Source organism: Brienomyrus brachyistius, chromosome 10 (assembly GCF_023856365.1).
Source record: "Brienomyrus brachyistius isolate T26 chromosome 10, BBRACH_0.4, whole genome shotgun sequence".
Lineage (NCBI taxonomy): Eukaryota > Metazoa > Chordata > Actinopteri > Osteoglossiformes > Mormyridae > Brienomyrus > Brienomyrus brachyistius.
Window position 1 is genome coordinate 27,703,668 of NC_064542.1, and position 23,776 is coordinate 27,727,443.

At 45.1% G+C, this 23,776-nt stretch overlaps 1 protein-coding gene across 11 annotated transcripts; it reads right to left on the reverse strand.

The window, feature by feature from the left end:
- Positions 1-1,228: 1,228 nt before the first annotated feature.
- LOC125750012 (rho guanine nucleotide exchange factor 6-like) lies at positions 1,229-23,733 on the reverse strand. Of its 11 annotated transcripts, none has more exons than XM_049027223.1 (19): positions 22,701-23,733; positions 22,525-22,615; positions 19,021-19,098; positions 16,757-16,961; positions 14,501-14,571; positions 14,117-14,211; positions 12,389-12,484; positions 11,628-11,750; positions 8,791-8,929; positions 8,468-8,527; positions 6,288-6,434; positions 6,086-6,172; positions 5,913-5,994; positions 5,353-5,468; positions 4,780-4,953; positions 2,977-3,070; positions 2,583-2,871; positions 2,363-2,417; positions 1,229-1,842 (listed from the first exon to the last, which is right to left on the reverse strand). In XM_049027223.1, exons 4-19 carry the CDS (start codon positions 16,959-16,961, stop codon positions 1,720-1,722), a joined length of 1,956 nt encoding a protein of 651 aa, XP_048883180.1. In that variant the 5' UTR covers positions 19,021-19,098; positions 22,525-22,615; positions 22,701-23,733; the 3' UTR covers positions 1,229-1,719. The 11 variants fall into 11 exon arrangements, with proteins under 11 accessions (XP_048883180.1, XP_048883179.1, XP_048883186.1 ...); XM_049027222.1 differs by having other exon boundaries at positions 16,757-16,964; XM_049027229.1 differs by lacking the exons at positions 19,021-19,098; positions 22,525-22,615; positions 22,701-23,733 and adding exons at positions 4,110-4,130; positions 18,273-18,382 and having other exon boundaries at positions 2,583-2,679; positions 2,785-2,871; positions 16,757-16,964.
- Positions 23,734-23,776: the final 43 nt, after the last annotated feature.

Genomic DNA, 23,776 nt, shown 5'->3' on the forward strand with positions numbered 1-23,776 from the left:
CTGCCAGGGTCATGACAGATATTGGTGTCGCCACCTCAGAGCCCAAAGCAGCGGCAATAACTAAATACCAAAGATGTGCCAAGGGGGAGCAAAGGTGTATTAGTGTGATACACAGAGACTGAGGTCTCCCTTAGAGTGTGGTAACGATGACATCCAGCCTGCATGATTACTGAGGTCTTCACTGTTAACACTGTTAAGCCATCGGCGGTTTCTGTGTGTGTGACGACCGAGAGGCTCCGCTCTCCTCATCCTCCCTTCATTAAATCTGCCTTCTCCACCTGGTGGCCCTGACATCGCTCCATATTCACCACACATTAATATGGCCAACATACGAGGTACTTAGCAGTGCCGTCTCTCAACTGAGGGGGGGAGGGTAGGGGGTTGTGACCCAAATGTAGGTCAAAAGACCATTTCCAGTCCGTCGTGGAGTGTGGGGGGGAAAAAAATCATTTCGAAAAAATGTTTTTAGTGACGCTTCTCGTTTCTGCTCTACAAATGACACCCCCACAAACCGCTGGGTTGCCGAATGTTATTGAGCCCCCCCCATTCATGTGGCACAAAGCTACATAAGTTGGGAACCACTGCTACACAGGCGCACTCTCAAGAAGGTGTGGGGCCTGGGAAAGGGGCGGGACTTCCTGTGCACGGGCACATGAGCCGAACTGCTATAGGCTCGCACAGGCAGCATCGGTCTCCCAATTGGCAGCCCTGTGCCATCCCATAGAGGGACCCACAGAAACGCATACACTGCTAAAAGAGAATCAAACACAAAAGGTATAAACTACAAAAAAATGTTAGCCCAAACCTGTGTCCTTCAGTAGCAAATTTACCGTATTTTATAAACAAATCTAGATAATCAGGTAAATGATTAATTAGGATAAGTTTTACCAAAGTAATTGAGAAGCTAAAAAAGGCTTTAAGAAAGTAGGTAAAAGACAGGTATATGTGTCGGTCTTTATATCACATACCTACGTGTGATGAAACTGCTTCATTACCCTAATATCCCTCATGGCTTTGGACTTGAAATGCTCGGAAAATATTCTTAGAAATGATAATACATACTAGTGAAATTCTGAATACATACATATACCAATACAGATACATGCAGATACTGCCAAGTTCATATTGCTTTGGGATTCACCACCCAGCTACGGTTATTCCTACAGAACTGCATACATACTCTTTTTTTTTGTTTGTTTGTTATTCGCCTGTAACTTGGGTTAAAGTGAAGACGAAAGCCCTGCTAGACTGGTCTCAAACGAAAGCAGGTGCACTGCAGAAGCACCCTGTCCAATGGGGTCCACTCCCCCGGGGGCACGACGGAATCGTAGTTTCATCAGTTTAACGGACACAGGATACAGGACAGACATGCAGGCCCAGAACACTCACGCTTCATTTTGTGACGGGCATATTTTTCGTCCGGTCCTAACACAGTATGATAACCTGTCAGCTGCCTGCGCAGGCACTGTCCCCCGTGACCCCCCCTGCCCCCACGTTTATTTCTACAGGAAGACATAATAGGGATTCATGGTGGCTTCCGCCGGGGTCACCCAGTTGCCATACTGCCAGCTACCATCATTTCACGTGCTGTGACTGCTTATACATTCCTGTGCGTTGGTCCTTTTAACGCTCATCAAAAGGGATTTCCACGCTGAAAAGTGCCGTGCGTATACACGCGAGGAGTCCGAGGAGGGCTGCTGGGCGACTTGATCGAGAGCCTTAATGAGTGCCTTCGTCCCGAACGCAGTCGTTCTTCTGCTTGGCCAACCTCCGCACGACGCGCTCCAGCTCCTTCCGTGAGCGCTGCTCCTCCTCTAAGTACTGCTTCATCTGCCTGTTCTCCTGAGGACATTTACATTTTATTTGTTTAGCAGACCCAAGCAACATATGTTTTTTTTTTTTGGAGAAAGGGGGGGTCAGATTATCCCTGGAGCAATTAGGAGTTAAGGACCTTGCTCAGGGGCCCGAGAGTGACATCACTCTGCCGTCGCTGGGATTTGAACTTCCAACCGTCCAATTACAGGCACTATATTCTAACTCACCGAGCCAAACACCATCCGTCTGGATTGGGGCCATTCTGCAGTGCATTCCTCAATTCCAGTGCAAATCAGCAAATGGAACTGGAGTTGGGATTGGGGGGAAAAAAAAACTACGGGGGAACAGAGATGGAATTGAATTCCAATGTCAGGGAAATATAAATTCCAACTCCAGGTCCATTTCCTGATTTGGATTGGAATTGACGAATGCATTCCGGAATGGACCCAACCCTGCCTCCCACCAACATGAGGACACACCCATGCAGACAAACATAAAATGGCCACACGCTCCTCCGCTGAAGCAGTATCTATGCCGACAGTGTTACCTTTCTCAGTTCTAGCACTTCATCCTTTAACGCGTACACAGCATCGACGAGACTCCTGCAGCAGGCAGAACCAGAACCACAACAACACTGTGTTACTCGGCTGGGACACACATAAAAACCGTGACTCTTCATAAAACGATTAAACATTGCCAAAGCAGGTAAAGAACATGCTGATGGCGTCAGATTACATGTTCTACTAGAAGGACACCTAGACCCTTACTTTTCCTCTATGACCATCTGACCGTTGCTCTTCACCTCCTCTACTATGATCTTCTCTTCTTCAGGCAAGAGAACCTGAGGAGCACAGTCCTTCCTGGCTGCTGCAATCAGAGCCAGAATGGCATCCGTGTCACCCTCAGATGGAAAGACACCAACCCCAGCAGACAGGGGCAGATCGCCCTCAAAGTGGAGGTCGTCCTCACCGGTGGTGGCCTGGTGCAGGCTGACCCCTGTGCAGTAGGCCTCAATCACCTTCAGAATCTGCGCATCTTCTTCCAGAGCTGCGGTACCTACACACAAGTAACATGGATCTACTGCGAAACTATCGCAGCCACACAGCTTGCGGCACCTACGGCATTGGCTGGCAGAACTTGCGGCTCTGGCACCGTACTCACTCTTCCTCATCAGGACCTCATCATCAGATGGCTTTCTTTCAGTCTTCCTTTTGGGGAGGAATTTCTTTATTGGTCGGGGGCTCTTGCTGGAGTCCTGCAAACACAGCAGTGGAGGTGAAGCAGCAGGTGGGGGCTCCGTTACGGGATTCTTCTTACACACCAAGGTGATCGTACCTAGCTAGAGCCATCCTGCAGAGGACAACCATGAGTATCACGGTGGAAAACCCACCCCAGGAGTGGCGGTTCTAGACCATTTTGACTGGGGGGCAGACTGGGGCCAGTTGTTCTGTTAGGGGGGGCAGATGCATTTCACCTTAATGTCCTCCAAGAATTACACTAGACTGGCAGCATTAAGACGCAAAAGGCAATTTTAAGAACCGTTAAGTTCTTTATGCAATGCTTTCGTTAACTTCGCTTATCACCAGCTGAAGCGACTTGACCACACGCCCACCCCCACCCCCCCCCCCCACATTAAGTGTCCCTCAAGATAATGTGCTTACACTTGTGTTTCGCCTGTTCCCGGCACACGAAATTTCAGCCACATATAGTAATATTAAAATGTAGTGGTGGAAGAATGGATGGATATTAAAAAGAAATAATTGTATCCCTCTATCTGTTTCAGGTCTTAAACACTTTGTTTTCTGTGAGACCAAGGTGTGAATTATAAGCCATAAAAGTAGAAAAGGTAGTAGGAGATGAAATGTTCCACGTGCAGGGAAACTCCAGTTTGAAACCTGCAACACTGCACAGGTGCCAAAGGTCCGACCATTAACCGTGTCAGCGTGTAAACAGACTCACTGCATCTTCTGGTTATATAATGTGTTGGCAACCTACAAGAAATGCTGACAAAAGCAACAAGTTCAAGACGAGATCTGAAACTAAAGTGCTAAAAGTAACGTTTACAGTTACAATTTCAGTTTTCAAAAAATAAGCGTGAAACAAAATGAAAGGACGAGTCACTGGATTCCGCTTCATGGAGCTAAAGACAGAAACTACACATTTATTTTGTTTTCATATAATGTGTTTAAGACGAGTGATGCCGTACAACAAGCATGAAATAAAAGGGGCAGATGCGGGATTCACCACAGGCAAGGTTAGGGTGGGAGGGGACAGACACAGCGCTTCAGTCTTACCTTCAGGATACAAGATATCCTCTAACGAGGTCGTTAGGGAGGGAAAGAGAAAGAAAATGTGAGGAAAAACTTGAGTTTAAGTGACACATAAACAGGACTTTGCTTGTGCTCATTCTACCCCCTTGGTGGGTGGTCAGTGTGTTTCATGTAGGTGAAGTTTGGTTTCATAAACTGACTCCTGTACCCACTTATAGCCACAAAAAAGCAGAGAATGACAGACAGCCAAGTCAACAATGGCGGTAATTCCTCCCTAGTCAGCCGCTAACATTTGATTTATTTACCAGACTCTTTTAACCAAATCGATGCATATTTATGACAATGAAGGGGCCCTGGTGCAACTGGGGGGTTAAGGACCTTACTCAGCGGCCCAGCAGTGACATCACCGGGATTTGAACCAGCGACCTTCCGATTACCGGCAGAGTGTCCTAACCCACCCGCCGGTGTGTGATGTGAAGCGGCCAGTGATGGGTGCACAAGACGAGCACAGGAAACAACAAAAAACTGCAGTGATTACAGGAACCAGTGCGCACGCTTACTGTCAGCGGTCGCATTACGGGACCCTGCAGGCGGGCACAGTTGCCCACGGCACTATTTATACAGCAAACGGCAAAGACATGAGCTGCCTGCCTGGGTTTCCCCACAGTTCTCAGGAACGGCCCGGGATGGCTACCTCCTTGTAGCCCAGTGCAGCGGAGGGCTTGAGGGGAGGGGCGGGGCGCAGGCAGCTCAGGGACCAGGGCTTGCTGATCTTAGGCGGCTCCAGCAGAGCACGGCCGGAGGTGGGCGTGCCATGGCTCTGGTGGGCCAGAGTACCGACACCAGCGGCCGCCTTCCCTTCTGCGTTCTGAAGAACAACAAGAATTCAGTTTTTATAGTTGCTTGGTAGATCCTTTACTCCGGGGCACTTGTGACCCACTTTCCATGACTCTGCCATTCAGTCTAAGTAGCATTTTATTTATTCAGCAGATGCTTTTAACCAAAGTCATGCACAATTATTTTTTTGCACCATTCCTAGAGTAACTGGGGGTTAAGGGCCTTGCTCAAGGGCCCAAAGGTGACATCACTCTTCCGACCCTGGGATTTGACCTGCCGACCTTCCGGTGACAGGCACAGTACGCTAACTCACCGAACCACACACCGCCCCTAATTCAAGCACCCCATAACCCATATCCATGGAGATTACATCCCACCAGGCACAGGTTGGCAGCCTGAATGGTTTACTGACTAACACGCGCTGGGGTACCTTGCTGACGGTGCTGCCTGGGCTGCCCCCTTTGGTCAAGGCATGTAGATGGTCCAGCCACTCCTGAAGGTCCTGCTGGTTGGCACAGAACACTATAACGCGCTCAATCACACCCCCTGAAGTCAGACGACACAACGAGAGACCCAGCAGATTAGCAATGTTCTCAGACTCCAAACCTCCAGCAAAACCTATGTTGACCAGTAGACTGAGTCAGTCAACCCTTTTCCCCTTTACATAGGCAATCGTCTAGGTCGCCATCTCAGGGGCACCGAATTAGCCAGGCAATTTAGCTTTGTCTGGGTGGGCGCGATGCTAATTGCTCTTATTAGAACAGCTGCTAATTCAGTTACCTTGATTAAAAAGTCACCTCCGACCTGCTGTTTCAGCGAAATCAAGGTAGCACCTGTATAAGATCATGCTATATCGCTGTGCATTTGAGGGGAATCTATGTTAGCTTGCCTGAGACTTTCACTTCAGAGAACTGCATTCTGGGAAGCCATCAGAAAGAAAATTCAGACAGAGATGAAGGAAAACAGCTTTACCCATATGCACAAACAAACCTGCGATCTCGAAGGCAGACTGTCCACTGTCACTGCCTTCCACGCGCTTGGCCACAGCTGTCCCAGCAAGAGGAAAACGTCCCTATGGAAAGACAGAAGTGGAAGTCTGGAATGAGGCTGCATCGGCAGACATTTTGATTACCTCCGGCGATGCCGAGATACAGTACACTCACCTGATAGATGAAGCCACTCATGCGAGGGCTGGCGGACAGCACAAGGAGCATGCTGGGAAAAAGCATGACATAGCGTTCCTCCTTGTCCTACAAGAAACCATGGCAGTCATGCGTGTGCATGTAACCCAATGCCAGAAACACAGATCCGTCAGTGCCAAAGCTAAGGTGGTGTGGTGGGCTGCTGCCCTGCCCAATCGCTCACCTGGCCCGGCCCGCTCTGTAGCTGCACGTGACCCGTGTGAATCACGTGACCCAGCGAACGGATGTTCTCGCCCTCCCAGCCTCGCAGCGGCTCCGACAGTATCTGCAGCTCCAGTGCCTTGCGTCTGCGCAGCTCGTGGCACTGCGTCTGCGGAAAACAGGGTGAAACGTGGTCTGAGCACTGCCCATGAGAGCTAGGCTTAGGATTTGTTTATGCGAACTTTATCGACCCCAGGAAGCAATTAAGCTCCACCCACGTGCCTGAGCCGAGTAACATAGACGAATAGAAAGATCCGAACATTAACCTACTGGCTAATACCGAACCTGTAACTCATCCTATGTTTTCTACTGAAGCAGCCCAGTTGGCCAGTAGCAAAAAATCTTAAGTTTCAGCCCTGCATGATGTACAGATAATGTAAAGCACAGCAGAAAATATATAGCAAACAAATAGAATTCCGAAAAACAGAATATCAACAGAAGTAAATAAAATATTGGTTGGCGTATGTGGAAATGAAAAACAGAGAGAAGCAGATTTTTACTGCAGCAAAGGCAGGGTGCTTCCTGGCATGTCGCGGCTGGGGGTGACAAGTGCCGGTCCCCCCCTCAAAAGGCCCAGGACAGACCTGTCCGGCCTGCTGAGCCACATGCATTTGATAGTGTCAGGTACACAGCTCGTGGTGGGCAGGCGAGTTGAGCTCAGTCACTCTCTGCCGGCTTGGGAATTTTCTTTCGCTGGTTTCTTAAGCGCGACCTGCCTATAAGGCCGCCCACTCAGCACTTTCTGCGTCGAGGCGGGGGCCAGACACCCACACAGAAAACGATACTAACACTTCGACACGAGGCAGAAGATTACCGCTGCATGACGGGGCGACGCATAGTAAGTGACAGGCTGTCCCGAATAGAAGAACGACGCTCAAATTGATACCCAGATTTAAAGATGCAGCCTTAGCGGGGTAAGATGAGACAAAAGATAGTAATGTGTTAGCCAACATCTTACCACACATAACCAAGAAGCTGGGATGATTCTGCACTCTATATGAGAGCAAGTAGTGAACCAACCAGCTTCTTGGCACCAGTATTCTATGATTATCTATTTTCAGCATTTTTCAGCACTGACTAGAGGTGCAGTCACCACTAGTGGCACAAATGTGACACAGTCAGATTAGGAAACAGGCAGCGGGGAATTTCCCTTCGCTGGATATTTATGATGGTCGGCGATGCCAGTACCGCAGTTCTGGGTCTAGGTAAGACACAGACAAACAAACAAGCAGAAGGAGGGAGCTTAAAATGGATCACCCGTGGCCCCCCCACCCAAGTTACAAAACCACAGCTGGAAAAATGAGTCATATACCCCACCCCGGCTCTGACATGGGGGCTGGTGGAAGGGCTCCCAGCCTCACTGCCGTATGCCTAAACTTAGATGAAAACAAAAAATGAATCAAGGTATAAAAGTTAGAAATAAGGCAATTAAAATATTGTAGCTTCTGCTAAGAGGTAGAGGCTCCTGATGGCGTCATCTTCTATGTGGGGTCCATCTCCTGGGGGGGGCGCGCTGACTTAGCAGACAGCCTCGGACACAACGTGGGCTTTGACCAGCGCTACCGTTTGGTGCAAACCCCAGGCTGCCTAAAACGTGCACTTCTACCTCTTCACCTGCTTCCTGTCCTTAAACGTATGACACAGTTTCCATTCACTCACTCACTCCCCACGACAGCCAGACCCAGTCATTCCTCCCCAAACCCGACGCCCGTTCGGTGACCCTGCATTTTCCACCACTGCTGAAGTCAAAAAAATCTTTCGTTCTCATTTCTCCTCCATGTTTTACGCTCTAAAATTAAGCCCCTGTTCCAAGATCCCGCTTTTATGCACGTCTGACTGCTGAAGGTCACATGACGGTGCCAGAGAGTTGTATATCGACGATTCTGGAAAATCGCAATACCATTAAAGGGGAAATGGGGACCTGTACTAAGTTTACATGACATTCAATTTATTTGGCAGATGCTTTTTTTCTAAAGAAAGAAGTGAGAAATCTGCCAACCAATTAGAACCAGCGACCTTCCAAACACAAATACAGCATCCTATCCCCCACTAATAAGATCTAAGTGCAACTAGCTGCTCTCAGTGCCCCGTGTGCAGAGCTGGCATGCAGCAGAAGGGCTTAGTGAAGCCACAGTCACTTACCACCAGGCCCTGAAAGGCCGTCGCTGCCTTTAAAATGTCCCCGGAGTCTGGATGGGCTTCCTAGAGGCAGGGCAGAAAAGAAGAGATGCAGTAAGTCGGCTGAATTCTAGTGACGGAGCCGGATCCCGGCCAGGACGTGCCTGCAGGGTCCGGTAAGCCCTACTGGTGACACCGCCGGTGGGGGGGCGGGGGTGCTGACTTGGCAAACTGCACCATTGGGTTGCTTAAGACCTTTGATTTCGTAAATGTGAAATTGGGCAGTGAAGCTCGGCTCGCGGACCACTTGGGCTTCTGGCGGCGCTGCATGGCCGAGCCGCTCGTACCTCGACATGCCGCTCCAGCTCCTGCAGTAGGGTGGGGTACTTCTCCAGCCGCAGAAAGGGCTTGCTGAGGCCAGTGGTCAAAGTGAGTACGCCCGAGCCAGCAGCCCCGTGACTCTCCATGAAGGCGTCCAGCAACTCCCTGCCACACGGGGACACATACGGTCACATCGTTGTCGGCACCTGACACGCGTTATTACCATATCCTGTGAGTACGGAAGACAACCAGCGCATATTCGAAATATAATGTAATAGCAAATCACATCAGAACAAGTGTAGTTTTATCTGGTGTGGAATCTGAGTGTTAAATTTTTAAAAGTTTACCAGCGATTTATGTTTTCACAAGAGAAAGAAACAACAAAGCCAGGGAGAGGGAATGAATCAAACAGGTTAAGCAAGGCGGACAGGAAAGACGAACATTATGCTGCCCTGGCCTGTCTCACACATTATCTCTCCAAGTGATCAGGACTGTAGAACTGGATTTTCCTTACAGAGCATACGGCAGTGAAGTAAAGTGCAAAAAAGAGATAGTATTTCATAACTGGAAACACTCAAATATAATGTGATAAAGCAAACATGATGTCAGTTTACCCGCAATCATAGAGACCAATCACAGTGAGAGTCAGAGACCCCGCCGTGTGAGGATGCGCTTCCTGCGGGCTTCCTGTCCAGGCCCTTTGTTCTCTGAGGAGGTGCAGTTTTCTCTGCAGTTAATCATGCGAGTAAGACCCTGATAAGCAGCTTGTCGTTATTACAGACTGTGATCTCCGCTGCGTAAGAATGTGCATGTACTACCTGCCCTATAAAAGCTTTTGTGTCACATTGCTGAAATTACAATCATATCATTTTAGATCACACACACATAACAGTGGGCATTTTTAGGCTTCCTGACTCTCCTGTTCAGTACAGAAAAACAGAATACGTTTCTCAGGATTTTTTTTTTAATGTCAATAAACAAGTACACTTTGTTTCTGCCCGAAAGGTTTATTTTATAATAGAGTTGATACTGAAACATTAGCTTCTTCCTTGCCGCTGACAGAGCATCTGTACTAGTCTGACATCTTGTGGTGGCAAGCCTAATTTTGATATAATTTATGGGACAATTCTGCTGAGACTATTACCTATAGGATAAAATATTAATTCTACCTACTCTTAGGGGACAATAATACTGCTTTGGAAAAAATAAATGGATGGATGAATGGGTGACTAGTTAACATAACTTAAAATATTTATTCTACTTATATTTATTCTATTCTTACTTACATTTGTAAGTGACATTAAAATCAACATAATTTACTTTTATACAGCGTCTTTCACAACAGCAGCCACCAGGCATCTCAGTATGTGACGATGTCACAGATCCTGGATATGTTCACTTTGGAATCAACTTCCGGGCCAGAGCATGATGGGACGTCCCCCTCGATGATGAGGCAATGTGGGCCAAGCTCTGACTGCAGCCTCATAATTTACATGACTGACATGTAACGAGAGTCTTACCTTAATGACAAATAGAGGAACTCAAGTTATTCTGTGCTGTTGAATAAATGTTTGCTTCTCTGTCTCCTTCAGTACACAGATCCCAGCACCCTCATGACCACCGGAATCACATGACCACCGGAATCACATGACCACCTGAATCACATGACCACTCACAGCACATTCTCTTTCCCAATGCCGTCCCTCGGTCACGTCAAAATGGCAGATTGTCTTCCTCTGTTTGCCTCACCCGTCTTGGCTGTGTTGATCTTGGCCCACAAATGAAAGCCGCCCCCCCACTCCCGTTGCATGTCAAAGGGTTACTTTTTTGTGTGTGAATCACACTGACTGATGACTTGACATTGAAACATTTAATCCGGGCTACGGGTTTGGCTGTGAGTTTGACCCTCACTTGACATTCAACAAACATGTCAAATAACTGGAAAATCTCCTTCCTTCATCTTAATATAATCAAGCTTCACCCCACCCTCAGCTTTGTAGACTGAAAAACCCGTCCGTGCCTTTATCTCTGGACTATTGTAATGCTGGACTATTGTAATGCTCTTCTCTTCGGGATCCTCTCACTGGAGGATTTAGACACTCCAATACATCCAAAACAATGCAGCCACCACATCACTCCAGTGCTGCGATCATCCAAAACAATGCAGCCACCACATCACTCCAGTGCTGCGATCACTGCACCGGCTTCCCTTTTCCTTTAGGACAGACTATAAAATTATACTCCGGCTGGTGCCTCCGTGTTTCCAGGACCGAAAGTCCGCCCTATGGGTGACGGAGTGTTTTACTCTGCTGCAGACTCCCCCCCCCCCACCCCCCTGAAATCACTTACCGTCTCCTCAGTCTTTGCCCATTTTTAAATCTGGCCTTCTTATGATGGTTTTTTTTAAGATCACCTATCGTATGTTTTATCCTATTTTGATGTCAGGACTTTTGTTCAAATGAAAAAATGCTTTAGAAATAAAATAGATGATTATTATGCAGATGATGCAAGGAAAAGAACCCAGCCATCAGCATGGGGTTTAAACATGGAATCCCAAGAAGGAACAATTTTATTTTGAAACAAAAATTACTCATTTTTGGTTTATTATTAATTTACTGGAATAGATAAATTAGATTAATGTTTAATGTAGTTTAAAGTGCAATTAAGAGCAAATAACCATAAAATACAGAAATGCAGAGCCTGTGCTTGCATTTTTTTTCTGTCTAACAGGATGTTTGTGATTGGTGGACTTTTACAGTTTATTACCTGTCATTGCGTGTGATTGGTTTGCTGATCCCCAGGACTGAGGAATCAGACCCTCATTTGTCAGGAATGAATAAAGCAGATAGATGCGTAAACTAACCCATGTTCGGTGAGCACACACACAGCAGAGGGATGGGTGGAGCAGTAGCACAGGTGTAGCGTCCGGATCTGGTTCAGCAGGTTAAGGTAACATCCACCCAGGTGCTGCTGGCCTTCCGGCATCCTGGGGGTGGAGGTGGTGGGAGGGGGGGGGTGTTAAACCACTCATTCAAATTCTCTGGAAATAATGCATCTGATTTAATCCTCAAAACAGCAAAATTGACAATAAAAGCTGAAAAATGCCACTATGTTTGTAGAAAAGTCTGAATGTTTATGTTGTTCCCATATTGCCCACTAGGGGGTGTTCACCATTATGAGAGCTGCAATGCATGACTGGAATATTGCAAATGTGTGCTGGTTTTTGCTTAGTTCCAGTTTCAGCTTCTTAATGTCATAATTTCACAATCACCATTAAACTCAAACCCATAAGACACTAAAAAGTTGTTCCCAGAATACACTATGCATGTTAGATGTGCAAATCTGCTTAAAAAATATGAAGTCAAGTCCACAAATGTATAGGACTTTTGTGTATGCCTGAAATAAGCAAATTTGGGGGGTACCCCGGCTGCCGTTGACAGCGCAGTGCTAAGCAGTCATCTGCTAATCCGCTGGATGAAAATACATCTTATTCAGATGTTTCCCACATGAATGATGAATGCATAATTTCACATCTTCTACTATTTCCCCAAGCTGCACACAGGAGGACACCAAGTGGACTTGAACATCTATAAATAGGACAGCTGCTCCACAGAGGACCCTTACTTGGTACATTCCTCCATAACCGCACACAGTCCTTGCTGGAAAGTAAAAATATCTTCCAGGTTCCCCATCAGGTGGCTGACATCTGCACTGGACAACCTGTTTGGCCCAACAGGGAACAAAACCCACAACAGCCACAAATCAATGCAGGCGGAGTTGTGCCCTTCTGCAAAGTGGAATTCAGTAACTAATCCTCAACTAGGTTTGCTCCTGCTGAGCAGATGACAACGCTTTCAGCATTGCTCAGCTGAATCATTTGGTGTCTAGCCGAACACTGGAGTCCAAGTGTCTGGCAACCAGCGGATATATGGCAAATTGGGGGGGTCTGGCTGTCCCACACCACAACCGGAGCAGGAACAAACAAGAGAGGCAGGTCTGCACTCCTGCTGGTCGGCCTAGCTAGTCTGTTTAGTCATGATGTAACCTGTTGGCTACTCGTCTGGTTCCGTAACATTTCATCTGCAACCTGTTCTTTGTAAATGCTATATATGCCGTTTTTTTTTATTCTCAGAACCCACCCCCCCCCAAATAGTCACCGGGGGGGGGGGGGGGGGGGTCAACAGATTTCACCTGTCTCTTAATTTTGTTGGGTTTGGGTATGGAGAACATTACTTACTAACAGTAATTACTAAATTAATTACTTATTTTTTTTTTTATTCCAAAGATTTACAGAAAATATATGTATTTACTTTTTATTCCAAAGATTTATAGAAAAATGAATTCATTTATTCCAAAGGTTTATTTTTTAAGTGTTTTTTTTTTATTCATCTGTACATAAATCAGTCGGGCAGACCTAACCCTTTTTCTAAAGCACCTTTGGTCAGGAGGGAGACTCTGCTGATCTGCGCTCCATTACCTTGGTCTTGCTTGGATGAGAATACATGCGAACTGGCGTTCATGTTAGCAATGCTAAGTTCACACTACACGACTTCGTGAGATAGGTTTCCATTTGTGTTAAAAATATGTCAATAAGTGCACTGTCCATGTCGACTGAACAATTAACAAAACATCTGTCTGTCTCTATTCAACTTTGAACTGTACTTCAGCTGTGACAATAGTCTTTTGACAATGAGACTGTCTATATTGATTGTGTACCAGACAAGTCATTTGTCTTTCAGTTCAACTGTCAACTATACATCTTAGCACACTGCATAGTTTGTCTGATGTATTGCATGTTGACCAAACCTGTCAACAAGTCATTTTGATGATGGAGCACAGATCAGCGAAGTCCTCCTGACCAATGGTGTTTTAGGAAAAAGGGGTTTGGCCCGCCCACCTCATTTACATATGGATGAACAAAAAAAAATCTTTGGTTAGAATAAAAAATACAATTAAAAAATAAATCTTCGAAACTAACAATTTTTTTTCTATTAATCTTTGGAATACAAAAAATTAATTTATTTTTCTATTGATTTATTTATGATTATGTCCATATTTGAGATCCTGAAGCGCTATAAATTTTATCTGTAATTTATTTATAAATTTATCTACAATTTGCTTTTTTTATGTTTAATTCTTCTCTATTAAATCTAGTTTTAATCATGTTTTGATCATGTTTTTAATTTATACTCTATTATCCTTTAAAATTAAATTTGAATTTGAATGACCGCAGTGTATGAAAGGTGCTATATAAATAAACTTGTCTTGCCTAAGCCTAAATTTTTTTAAACTTTCAAAAACCCAACTCAGAGCTTGGAATGCCAAGTGTGCATATTAGTGTGTCACTCTCACTTATCGCTGGCCTGCAGGGGGCGAAGGTAGCAGCACAACAAGGACTGCAGCTCTCTAAGGAAGTCTCGCTCGTGTTCCAAGATGTCCTGCACAACCTGCGGAGAGCGGAGCAGAAGAACCCAGTATCAGCCATCCAGCTGGGCAGGTACAAATCAGGTGCAACTTGTCTGACAAGACTGTGAGCTGAAAACAATTCTAGAACTGTCATCAGCAACGGTAGATAATTACAGGTTAACAATAGGAATCGTCACACCTTACTCTGTCAAAGGCACTTGAGCGAAGTCTCTCTTTACTGCACTTGTTATTATGGATGTCTAAGAGACACATTTTATATGGATTAGGGGTGTGATGTGGAGTGGGTAGGGTAGCTAAGTGACTTCTCACCACGCTGTAGTAGCTCTTGGTTAGCTGGGGCGTGTCGAACCCCTTCACCGATTTGGGAGAGAGTGGCTTTTCTGGGAAGACACACACACAGAATGGGAATGAAGATCACAGGCAACCACACAAGAGTCAATGAGCTGCCCAACCACTGCGTAAAGAGTTGACTATGTTTGTGCAGACTCTTGATACTCTCGAGTTCAAACCTGACCTGGTTACCCCTATTTCTTTCAAAATGTTAGGTTAACAAAGATGCATGACATATCGGTTAATATATCAGTATCAGCCGATGTTAAAAATCAAGACATCGGCATCATGTGTCAGTCTCGGTCTATACTGCCAGCTTATATTTATATTTATACTTTAGTCAATATTAAAGTTAGCAGAACAAGAGCGAAAGACATGCAGTGGAACCTGCTGATAGCGATCACGGTTAGAATGATCAACCGCTTATACGGATAAAAAAGCTTGGGACAGAATCATTCCTGTACAAATACTGTTTAAACAATTCGCTTGTAGTAGTCAAGCTGTCTGCATTCAGTGTTCAATTAGGGTCTTTTTTATACATGACAACATACGGAAAAAATTAAAACTACGCTAAAAATGTTATTTATTTTTTTTTACTTTACTTTGATAAGCTGACTTTGATTTGCGATAACCCGTCTGTTTCTGCCAGCTATCCGAAGCTAATGCTGCGCGCACAGAGAACATGACGGGGAAAAAGTCATTTTCTCTAAATTACAAAAATAGACTCATCAAAGCTTTTGATAAACCGCCAAAAGCGAGCCAAACGAGATGCAGCCACGAAACTACAATAAGCTATATTTTATGTACAATATTGAACTGTACTGAATCAGCAAGCGGACCGAGGAATCGCGGCGGCGGCGAATGAAAACGACGAGAGGAGGAATGACAAGAAGCCGTTCTTATGTTTCTCCTAAAAGGGGCCGCGCACCGGGCAGCAATAACACGACAGCCATGAATGACAGGGAAACACGGTAAGATGCACTAAAGACGCGTAATTAATTACACAATGGCTAAGACACGCAAGGATCAGGCAAGAACCGAGTACAACCACAATTAAAGGCACACGCCTTAACCAGACACACAGCACAAGTACCTACACTAAAAACAAACAGGGGCTATAAACAAGGGGCTATGTACACGTGCGCGCGAGGCATGTCGGGACATGCAGATGCCGGCGGCGCTACAGTATTATAGCGTATTTGACTTATATATAGTTCCATCCATCCATCTTCCAAACTGCTTATCCTACTGGGTCGAGGGGGGTCCAGAGCCTATCCCGGAAGCAATGGGCACAAGGCAGGGAACAACCCAGGATGGGGGCCAGCCCATCGCAGGGCACACTCACACACCATTCAGTCACACATGCATATCTATGGGCAATTTAACAACTCGAATTAGCCTCAGCATGTTTTTGGACTGTGGGGGGAAACTGGAGTACCCGGAGGAAACCCCACGACGACATGGGGAGAACATGCAAACTCCGCACACATGTGACCCAGAAGGAGACTCGAACCCGGGTCCCAGAGGTGTGAGGCAACATTTCTAAGCACTGCACCACCATGCCGCCCCCTTATACATATTATATATATTTAATTTCTACAATACTGTAATTTGAAAAGTGTTTGAAACAGCTGTACTGTATTTTGTACTGTAAATTCTATGACCTTATATTTATGTAGTAAAAATACAAATGTCAATTAGATGGTAATCTGCCTGAGACATAAAGAAAAATAAAAGAAATGGTTATAATGATCATCCACTTACTGTGATCGGTTTCACCCAGACAGATTTGATCACTATAAGCAGATTCCACTGTAACTACTAAAATAATGGAGGATTGCATTATGTTTAATTTATTAATAAATCTGGCCCACAGAACAATGTAACATCATAATGTTCTTGCACCCTACCGCCCCCGCCCCCAACCCTCGGCAAGTGCCAATGCCGGCACAAATGGCTAGCTGGTCATCAGCATTGGTGATGCTAGGCAAAGATACACTATTGGTCAAACTAATGACTAGTGGTCACTTCCAATTTTTAGAGATTGCAGAACTTTATTCAGCTGTTGCTCCAGTTATTTATTTCATTGTCCAGTGTATGATATTTGTGACATTCTTTGTTTACAAACATTACCACCAATATTTGTGCAGTAATTTTTAAAGCTTAATGCTAAACATGCGAGGTGTTTTGGCCACTGGTGTATATTGATTATTGGTATCGGTTCTCGGTGCTGACCTGAGGGCTTCACCTCGCGCACATAGTTACTGGGGAACCACCCGGTGCGGCCCTCGAGCGTGCCTTCCCACCAGCCGCCCTCCTCCTGCCGCGTGACCGTGATTAGCTCCCCCTTGCTGAAGGAGAGCTCATCCTCATTGTTCTGTCTGAAGTTGAAGCGGGCCTTCACCACCAGCTGCCCACCAGCACTATCGCTCTCTGACATCTCCTGGGCAAAACAGGCAAAATGCATCAAAGCAGTTAAAAATGAAACAAAAACCAGACTCATAGACCAACAGCTTCCAGCTTATGGTGAGCTTGCTGATGTGTCCTTGAAGATGCACCAGTGAAAATCCCAGATCTAACAATTCACATTTACTTGCTCACTTGAAACTACTGTCCAAAGTTTACATTTTTTACCCATTTTCTTAAGTGAACAATAATAGCGTTGATGGAATTAATTACGCATTCCAGAGGGAGGAGGACGTTCAATCAATACAGTGGAGAACCCTCCAATAAGAGCATATCTGTGTTAGTGCAGCACATGATGTTTCATCATGGTATGTGTTGTTGATGTTGATGTTGCAGCACGGTATGTTTCAGGTGGGTGTGTTTCAGCAGGGAATTATGGGAAATGGGACAAATCCTGAGACACATGACACGATCTGGCTACGCTAGTCACATGACTTCCTCTGAGCACGTGGCATACATAAGGTCTGATTTGGTATGCAGTCACAAGCAGATTTTCGATACTCCCCACCTGTGATCATTATGCACACTTTATATGGATACAGTTCTCACTTTCTGAGCTCCCCATTTGCAATCTATATCTTTACGAGAATTTTCTCCAGCAAAAATTTAAATTTAACTTTTCTTAATTTTTTTTAAATAAAATTTGCAGATAACGCAATGTTTGCTGCCCGGAAGCATCTCTCCAATCTGTACCTTGCATGTCTGCATGTCTGCATGTGTGCCGCATTACACTGCACGGTATATTTAACGATGTTGCCTGATTTCTACCACTTAGTTTCTCGACCCAACCTGATGGTGTTAATACAGCAGGTTCATGTTACGTACTGTGTGAGCGATCTCCACCAGCTCAGTGGAACACATGGAAAAAACACCCTATCTGCTGAAAATCAGTGACCAAAATTGAATGTGAACGTTATAATTTCAGCAAAGACGTGTCTGTTTTTCTCCAAGGATTTTTTTTGTTTAAACATGCATATAATTTTGATTAAATATTAATTCTAGTAATACGTCTGTGTTTCATTTGTTTATTTGGCAAAAACTTATGATAACATTTTCTTTGGCTGGAACCAAAGTCGTCATTTTTATAACACTTCCAAAGGAAAACACCCCCCTGTGTTACGAGTTCTCGATTAACAAGCTATAATTCAGAACGAATTAGCTTGTAAAGTTGAGAGCTACATTTATTATTATGCTGATATATCTAATCTTCTGTTCTTCGGATGTCCCCTGCCTGCCTTGTCTGTTCTTGCATGCCTGCATGTAGTGCAGATACGCGTGTCCATACCGCAGGTCTGGACAGCATGTGGAGGCACTTGCTGGACGTAGAATAAGGCAGCGTGCGGCTGACTGGCTATGGGTTGGGCCGCTGAGGGGGGACCATGTCTCATCTATGGCTTGATCTGTGGTGGAAAAGGCCAAGCCGGAAAGCCCTTCATCAGCAGACTGTGACTCTTCGTCAAAAACATATCCATCCGTCTTGCTAGGAGGCCACGCCTCCTCTTAGCTCGGCATTATGGGTCACAGCGATACCAGGATAGACTTCCCTTCATTCTTGAGAGGCAGCACGCAGGACACAGATCTGTGTATCAGGCAGAGTGACTCATCTAAATCACTAAGCTAAAGTTCTAGGCTGGACACACCACTGGCCCACAATCTGACCCTCCCCCTCCCACTACCCAACCACCCGACACAAACAGGGAGAAAGAACTACATCAGAGGCCTGAACGTGCTCGACGTGCAAAGAAAGGGCTGAGTGCTGGATAGCAGCTTAACACCAAAAACAGTGATGGAGGAAATCCCACAGGCGCAAACAGCACACAGCTTAGCTACGGCCGTTTCAGGACGGACACAGGAAAACAAAGCAAATTCCTTCTTCTACCCTATAATCATGGGGTCACAATAATCTAAACAAAGACGAACGAAATGCTCCCCAACACCAAAGGCACCCCCCACACCCCAGCAATCCATTGGTTACTTTTTCAATGTGCATTACAGCAGCGAAGACGTACTCAAAGGAAAGCACTGAATGTTACCTTGAGTGGCGATGTTTATAGCCAACAGGGCGTTTAAGATCTTGTCACCCCCGTGCACAGACTCTCCGGCTCAAAACCCTGGAAGATACATTATAAACCTGAAACGAGCTTTCGTCATAGACAGCAGAAAAAAAAATGTTTTAAATTTGTCCCTGTGAATTAGATAATATTTTACAAGCAGTCATCAGTGAAGGAGCCAAAAGAGGCACAAAAAAAGTATTACAAGATAGTCTAGGAGAAATGCTGCTGTTTTAAAACCGCACAATAGTAACCAGAAATGCTATAACTTATCATTAAGTGGACAGACTCAAATGCAGCATACAACACACAAATATTTCTTGAGAGAACCTAGCAAAACAGACAATCTAGCAGTGGCGAGTGAACCACTTAGTAGGTCAATAAGTAAAATAGCATAATTAAATAAGCAAACATGCCTGCGAATGGATAGGTAATATCAGTTTGTCAGAGATGCTCCTATTTGAGATGAAGGGACGCCTGTCATACCGCAGGCAGCCCACACGTCACGCTACTGTCACAGCAGACTGAGCTCCTTGTTCTCTCTTTGTCTCTAATTGGCTGCACAGCCCATGTGCTCACTGGCTCGAGCATCAGCTCTCTGTCCAGCGGGGGATTGATTACGTAATTTAAATAAAACATCAGAATCCCAGAAGCTGGGAAATGGATCCTGGGCTTTTCTGCCCAACTCAGGCCATTTGACTGCGATGCCTATTATACACGGCAACATGGCAGCTTGGCCTTGCGGTCTCATCCTCGTCAACGGTCTGGGCGTTAGCTCTTCTGCGCCATTCGAGTTCTGACCTTCAGAGAACTTTGCCCGATTACTGTGCAGTGCCTGACCAGGAGAGACCTTCAACATGCGGTATCGAAGTGCAGTTCTTGCCCTTTCTTGTCATATAAGAATTTCATGGCGAAATTTCTTTTCTGTGGCGGGGATGAAGTTTATGCGCCTCCTCTCATCATCGTCGCCCACATGACCGAGACCACCAGCAACCACAGGCCGTGTCTCTCAGCAGAACTGCAGAGCAGAACCTCCATGGATGGTTCTCGAGCTCCATCTTCTCTCAGATGCTAGCAAACGGAGGTGAAAGCCGAGTGGATCATTGACGCGGTCCAGTAACCTGCCTCTTTCATGACTGTAATCCGGTTGCTATTAAAAATAGGACCATATTAAAATATTTTGACCGTGCATTGGGGTGAACCTCCCAAAATGCCCAGAAAATTATAATTCTTTAAAAAGAACCGCTTCCCTCTAATTACAGAGGCCAAACGGATTGCTGGACTGCAGTGGATGAAACTGTCCAGAAACACCACATGTAAGCAGTGTTTTGTTTTCATTTAAGTCGCAGCTGCTTCGGTCAATTATATTGCCTGTTTCCCAGTGTCCAGGGCAGAGAAAGCCCAACTATTTATGGAACAAGAAGACAGTGGTCAGACATGATTAACAATACATACAAACACACAGTGGAGAATGTGCACACCAGCTAAATTCTTCAATGCAAAGATTAAAATGTGATATGAATATAGAGTTTGGGCAGAATGAATTATTTATTTAAAGAAAAACAAGTTATTTTACCTTACACATGACCTTTTTGTAAGTACCAGCGGGGACAAAACTGAAAAGTGGCCCAGGTTAGATTTAATGAGTCAGAGTGCTTCATCACAGCAAATAAAGACAAAATATTTAAAGTCATTTAAACAGATTTTGTGATATGCCGATTGGGGTATGCCCTGACCCCGATTTCATTTCCACCGCAGTCTCCATCCTTGACTGAGGGATTTTGCTACAAATCTCCTGAAAACACTATTGAGCTTCATTAAGGTGCATAGTTTAGTGGGGGGGGGGGGGGGGGGTTGTGAGCTTCTACGAGAAAATAAATATTAACCGATATTTTAGCTGAAGAATACTGAAAACTCATTGCATTTAAATGAATAATTTCAATGTAGTTTTTGAAATAAATAACAAGGCACAGATTGGGGGGGAAAAAACCATGTTAAATATACTTTATTTTCATGAAAAAAAAATGAAAGATGACATTTCTGGGTATGATAAGTTCAATCTGGAACCCTTTCCTGCTGGTACCTACACACAGCAGAGCACAGGGTTCAGACTGGCTGCAGCTGAGTGTCTCCAAAAGCATGTGGAACATCTGCAACTGGATCTTCAGCACAGACGCACATTATTCTGAGCCTCAACCACTGTCACACTCACATATTAAAGCCAATGATGTGGCACATAAAACCAACATGCCAGAAATGAGAACCTATGTCCTTATATCTATTTATAAGATGCATCTGTCTAGCATTATGTACTGTGGTCAGTACAAGCATTACAGACCAGCTCCCACAGTGGTGGTAAGCAGAGACTATGCCGTCTGCTGTGGGTGGGTAGAGATCTGATCTCAGGCTTTAGATAGTCTGCAGATATCTTGGATTCACGGTCCCAGAGAGTCAGGTTGAAACATCCATCCACCTTCCATACCAACTTGTCCTATGCAGGGTCACTGAGGTCTAAACCCTAACGCAGAAACATCCGGTACAAGACAGGGATTAACCCAGGATGAGGCACCAACGCATAGTAGGGCACAGCCACCATTCACACACACATTTACACCTACAGACAATTTGGCAGGTGTGAGCAGACCGTGCTAACAACAGCAACGTTATGATACCTGGTTAAAACATCCATCCATACTTATCCAACGCATGGTTAGAGTGACTGGATCCCATCGCAGAAGGCAGGGCATAGCACACCTTGGATAATTTGTAAAAAGAGATTCGTCTAAACTGCATGTTTCGTCACCATGGGAGGAAACTTGAGTACCTGCAGGTAATCCACGCAAACACTGGAAGAACATGTAAACTCCAATCTCACAGACTCGGGGCTGCAATGAACCGCGATCGCAGAGGTGTCAGGACACCGTGCCCCAGAATCTGAGATCAATGTAGTTCGCAAGTTACAAACAGGTCTCCAGTAACGAAGGTAACTGTAATACCAGTCAATTAACATGACAACAACAAAAACGTAAAATAATATTTAAGATAAAGAGCAGACTGCGAAGAGAACTAAACTCATTTGAAACATTAGAGTGAGAAGTTCGCACACGAGCACAAATCAACATAAAAAATAGTTTCCTTTAATGCTGAACTGATACAAATTAAAAAATAACTGTACACTATTTCAGCGAATTGCAAAGCAACCGACCTTGAAATAATAATAAAAAAAGATAACATTGCATAGAACTTCCAGCATAACTTTCATGCAATACAAATGAATGACAGACAGTTTGAACAATTCGCTGCTGCGCAATACATTATACAATTCAAAATAATAATTGCAGCGCTTAAAAAGTTGTAAAACAGCAGTTCTCGGCTACCCTAGAAATGCAAAATGTGCATACAGTCAACAGTTACGGCAGGAGCAATTAGTGCACAAAGACTGACAGTTTCCAGTTTTATAACAGGAATAACATTCTGCACAGTTACCGTAATCACGTCGCCCTCCAGAAGCACATATCCTTTTAGAAAGTCCAGTATTGGTTAGACAGTCCGCTTCGTCCTTCAAATCCTGACATCACTATAAACAGTGCAACACAAATTAATGATACGGCGAAGCCCGAATAACGGACTGTTTATTGCATGAGTAACAGAAATACACGTACCCAGCTTCGTCCTTCTGTCCCTAACCGGACTACAACAGTAGGGCACAAGTTAATGAAATGATGACACTGGAGTAAAAAAACCTGGTTAGTCAATCGGCGGTATGTACGTATACAGCTTCGTCATTTCGTTTCCCGCAGTTTACAGTAAAGTGTACGCTGCCAACCACCCCCCCCCCCCGCCCCCGCGCAACGGAAGTGACGTAGGGGGATTGGCAAGCGCTTGCGCGAATCCTCAGCGCAGTACGGGGCTTATAGGCGCTTTATAAATAGCTCGGGCATGGTTTATCAAAGTTTACGGTTCTTAGTAGTGCTGGTTTGTAGTTTCGTCGCGTTCTCATATTTGCGTTTTGAAAGCCAGTCCACTGAGTGGTAGATGGCATTTCTACAGCCGACCGCTGCCTAGCGCGGGTCTGCTTCACAGAAAAATATGCTTTGAAATGGAAAGCGTCGGAATACGTGTGCGCATGCGCATTGTTTGCGCACCACAATCCCTTCACATTAGCAGGCGTGTTTGTTCATGTGTACGTACTGTAATATTTCCATGCAATCAGTTTCTGCATTTGAATGTCGCTTGTTTTCAGAAATAACCAAAAGACTGGCAATCTGTTATAATGTGATATGACTTTATTTCACCATATGTAGTTTTATCGTTCGAAAAGGGATTTGACACTGAGTGTGTCGGTAACTCGAGGCGGCCATTGGCTCTCCAAGAGCTTGCAGAAAAATACATCGCTCCTCATTTAAGTTCTGCATTCCCAGCGAGATAAATGGCGTTCCTCTATGCTCCTCTTCGTCCGTCTCTCGGCAGGCTTCCCCCATCTTGCATTTTAGTTTTTTTCTACTGCTGCTATCCTTTCTATATTTTAATCTAGTACGTTTCCCACTGAATATTTATTTGGTCATATCAGGAATACGGAAGAAATACAATAAACCTCATTTGTTTCTCTTCATAAAAGGGAAATTATGGAAACCAAACTCTACTGTACCCCACCTAAGGGATTTGAACACAAACACTTCCTGGAGTTTTATAGGTTGTATGGATGCATCAAAACGGTACAACATCCCAACATGGTACC

Bases quoted from the DNA above. Each gene is read 5' to 3' on its own strand.
- LOC125750012 (XM_049027221.1), bottom strand. The intron at 8,528-8,790 runs GTACGAGCGGCT...CCCTGCCTCTAG, and splicing joins AGCTGGAGCGGCATGTCGAG to GAAGCCCATCCAGACTCCGG. The intron at 5,995-6,085 runs GTGAGTGTACTG...GTCTTTCCATAG, and splicing joins TGAGTGGCTTCATCTATCAG to GGACGTTTTCCTCTTGCTGG.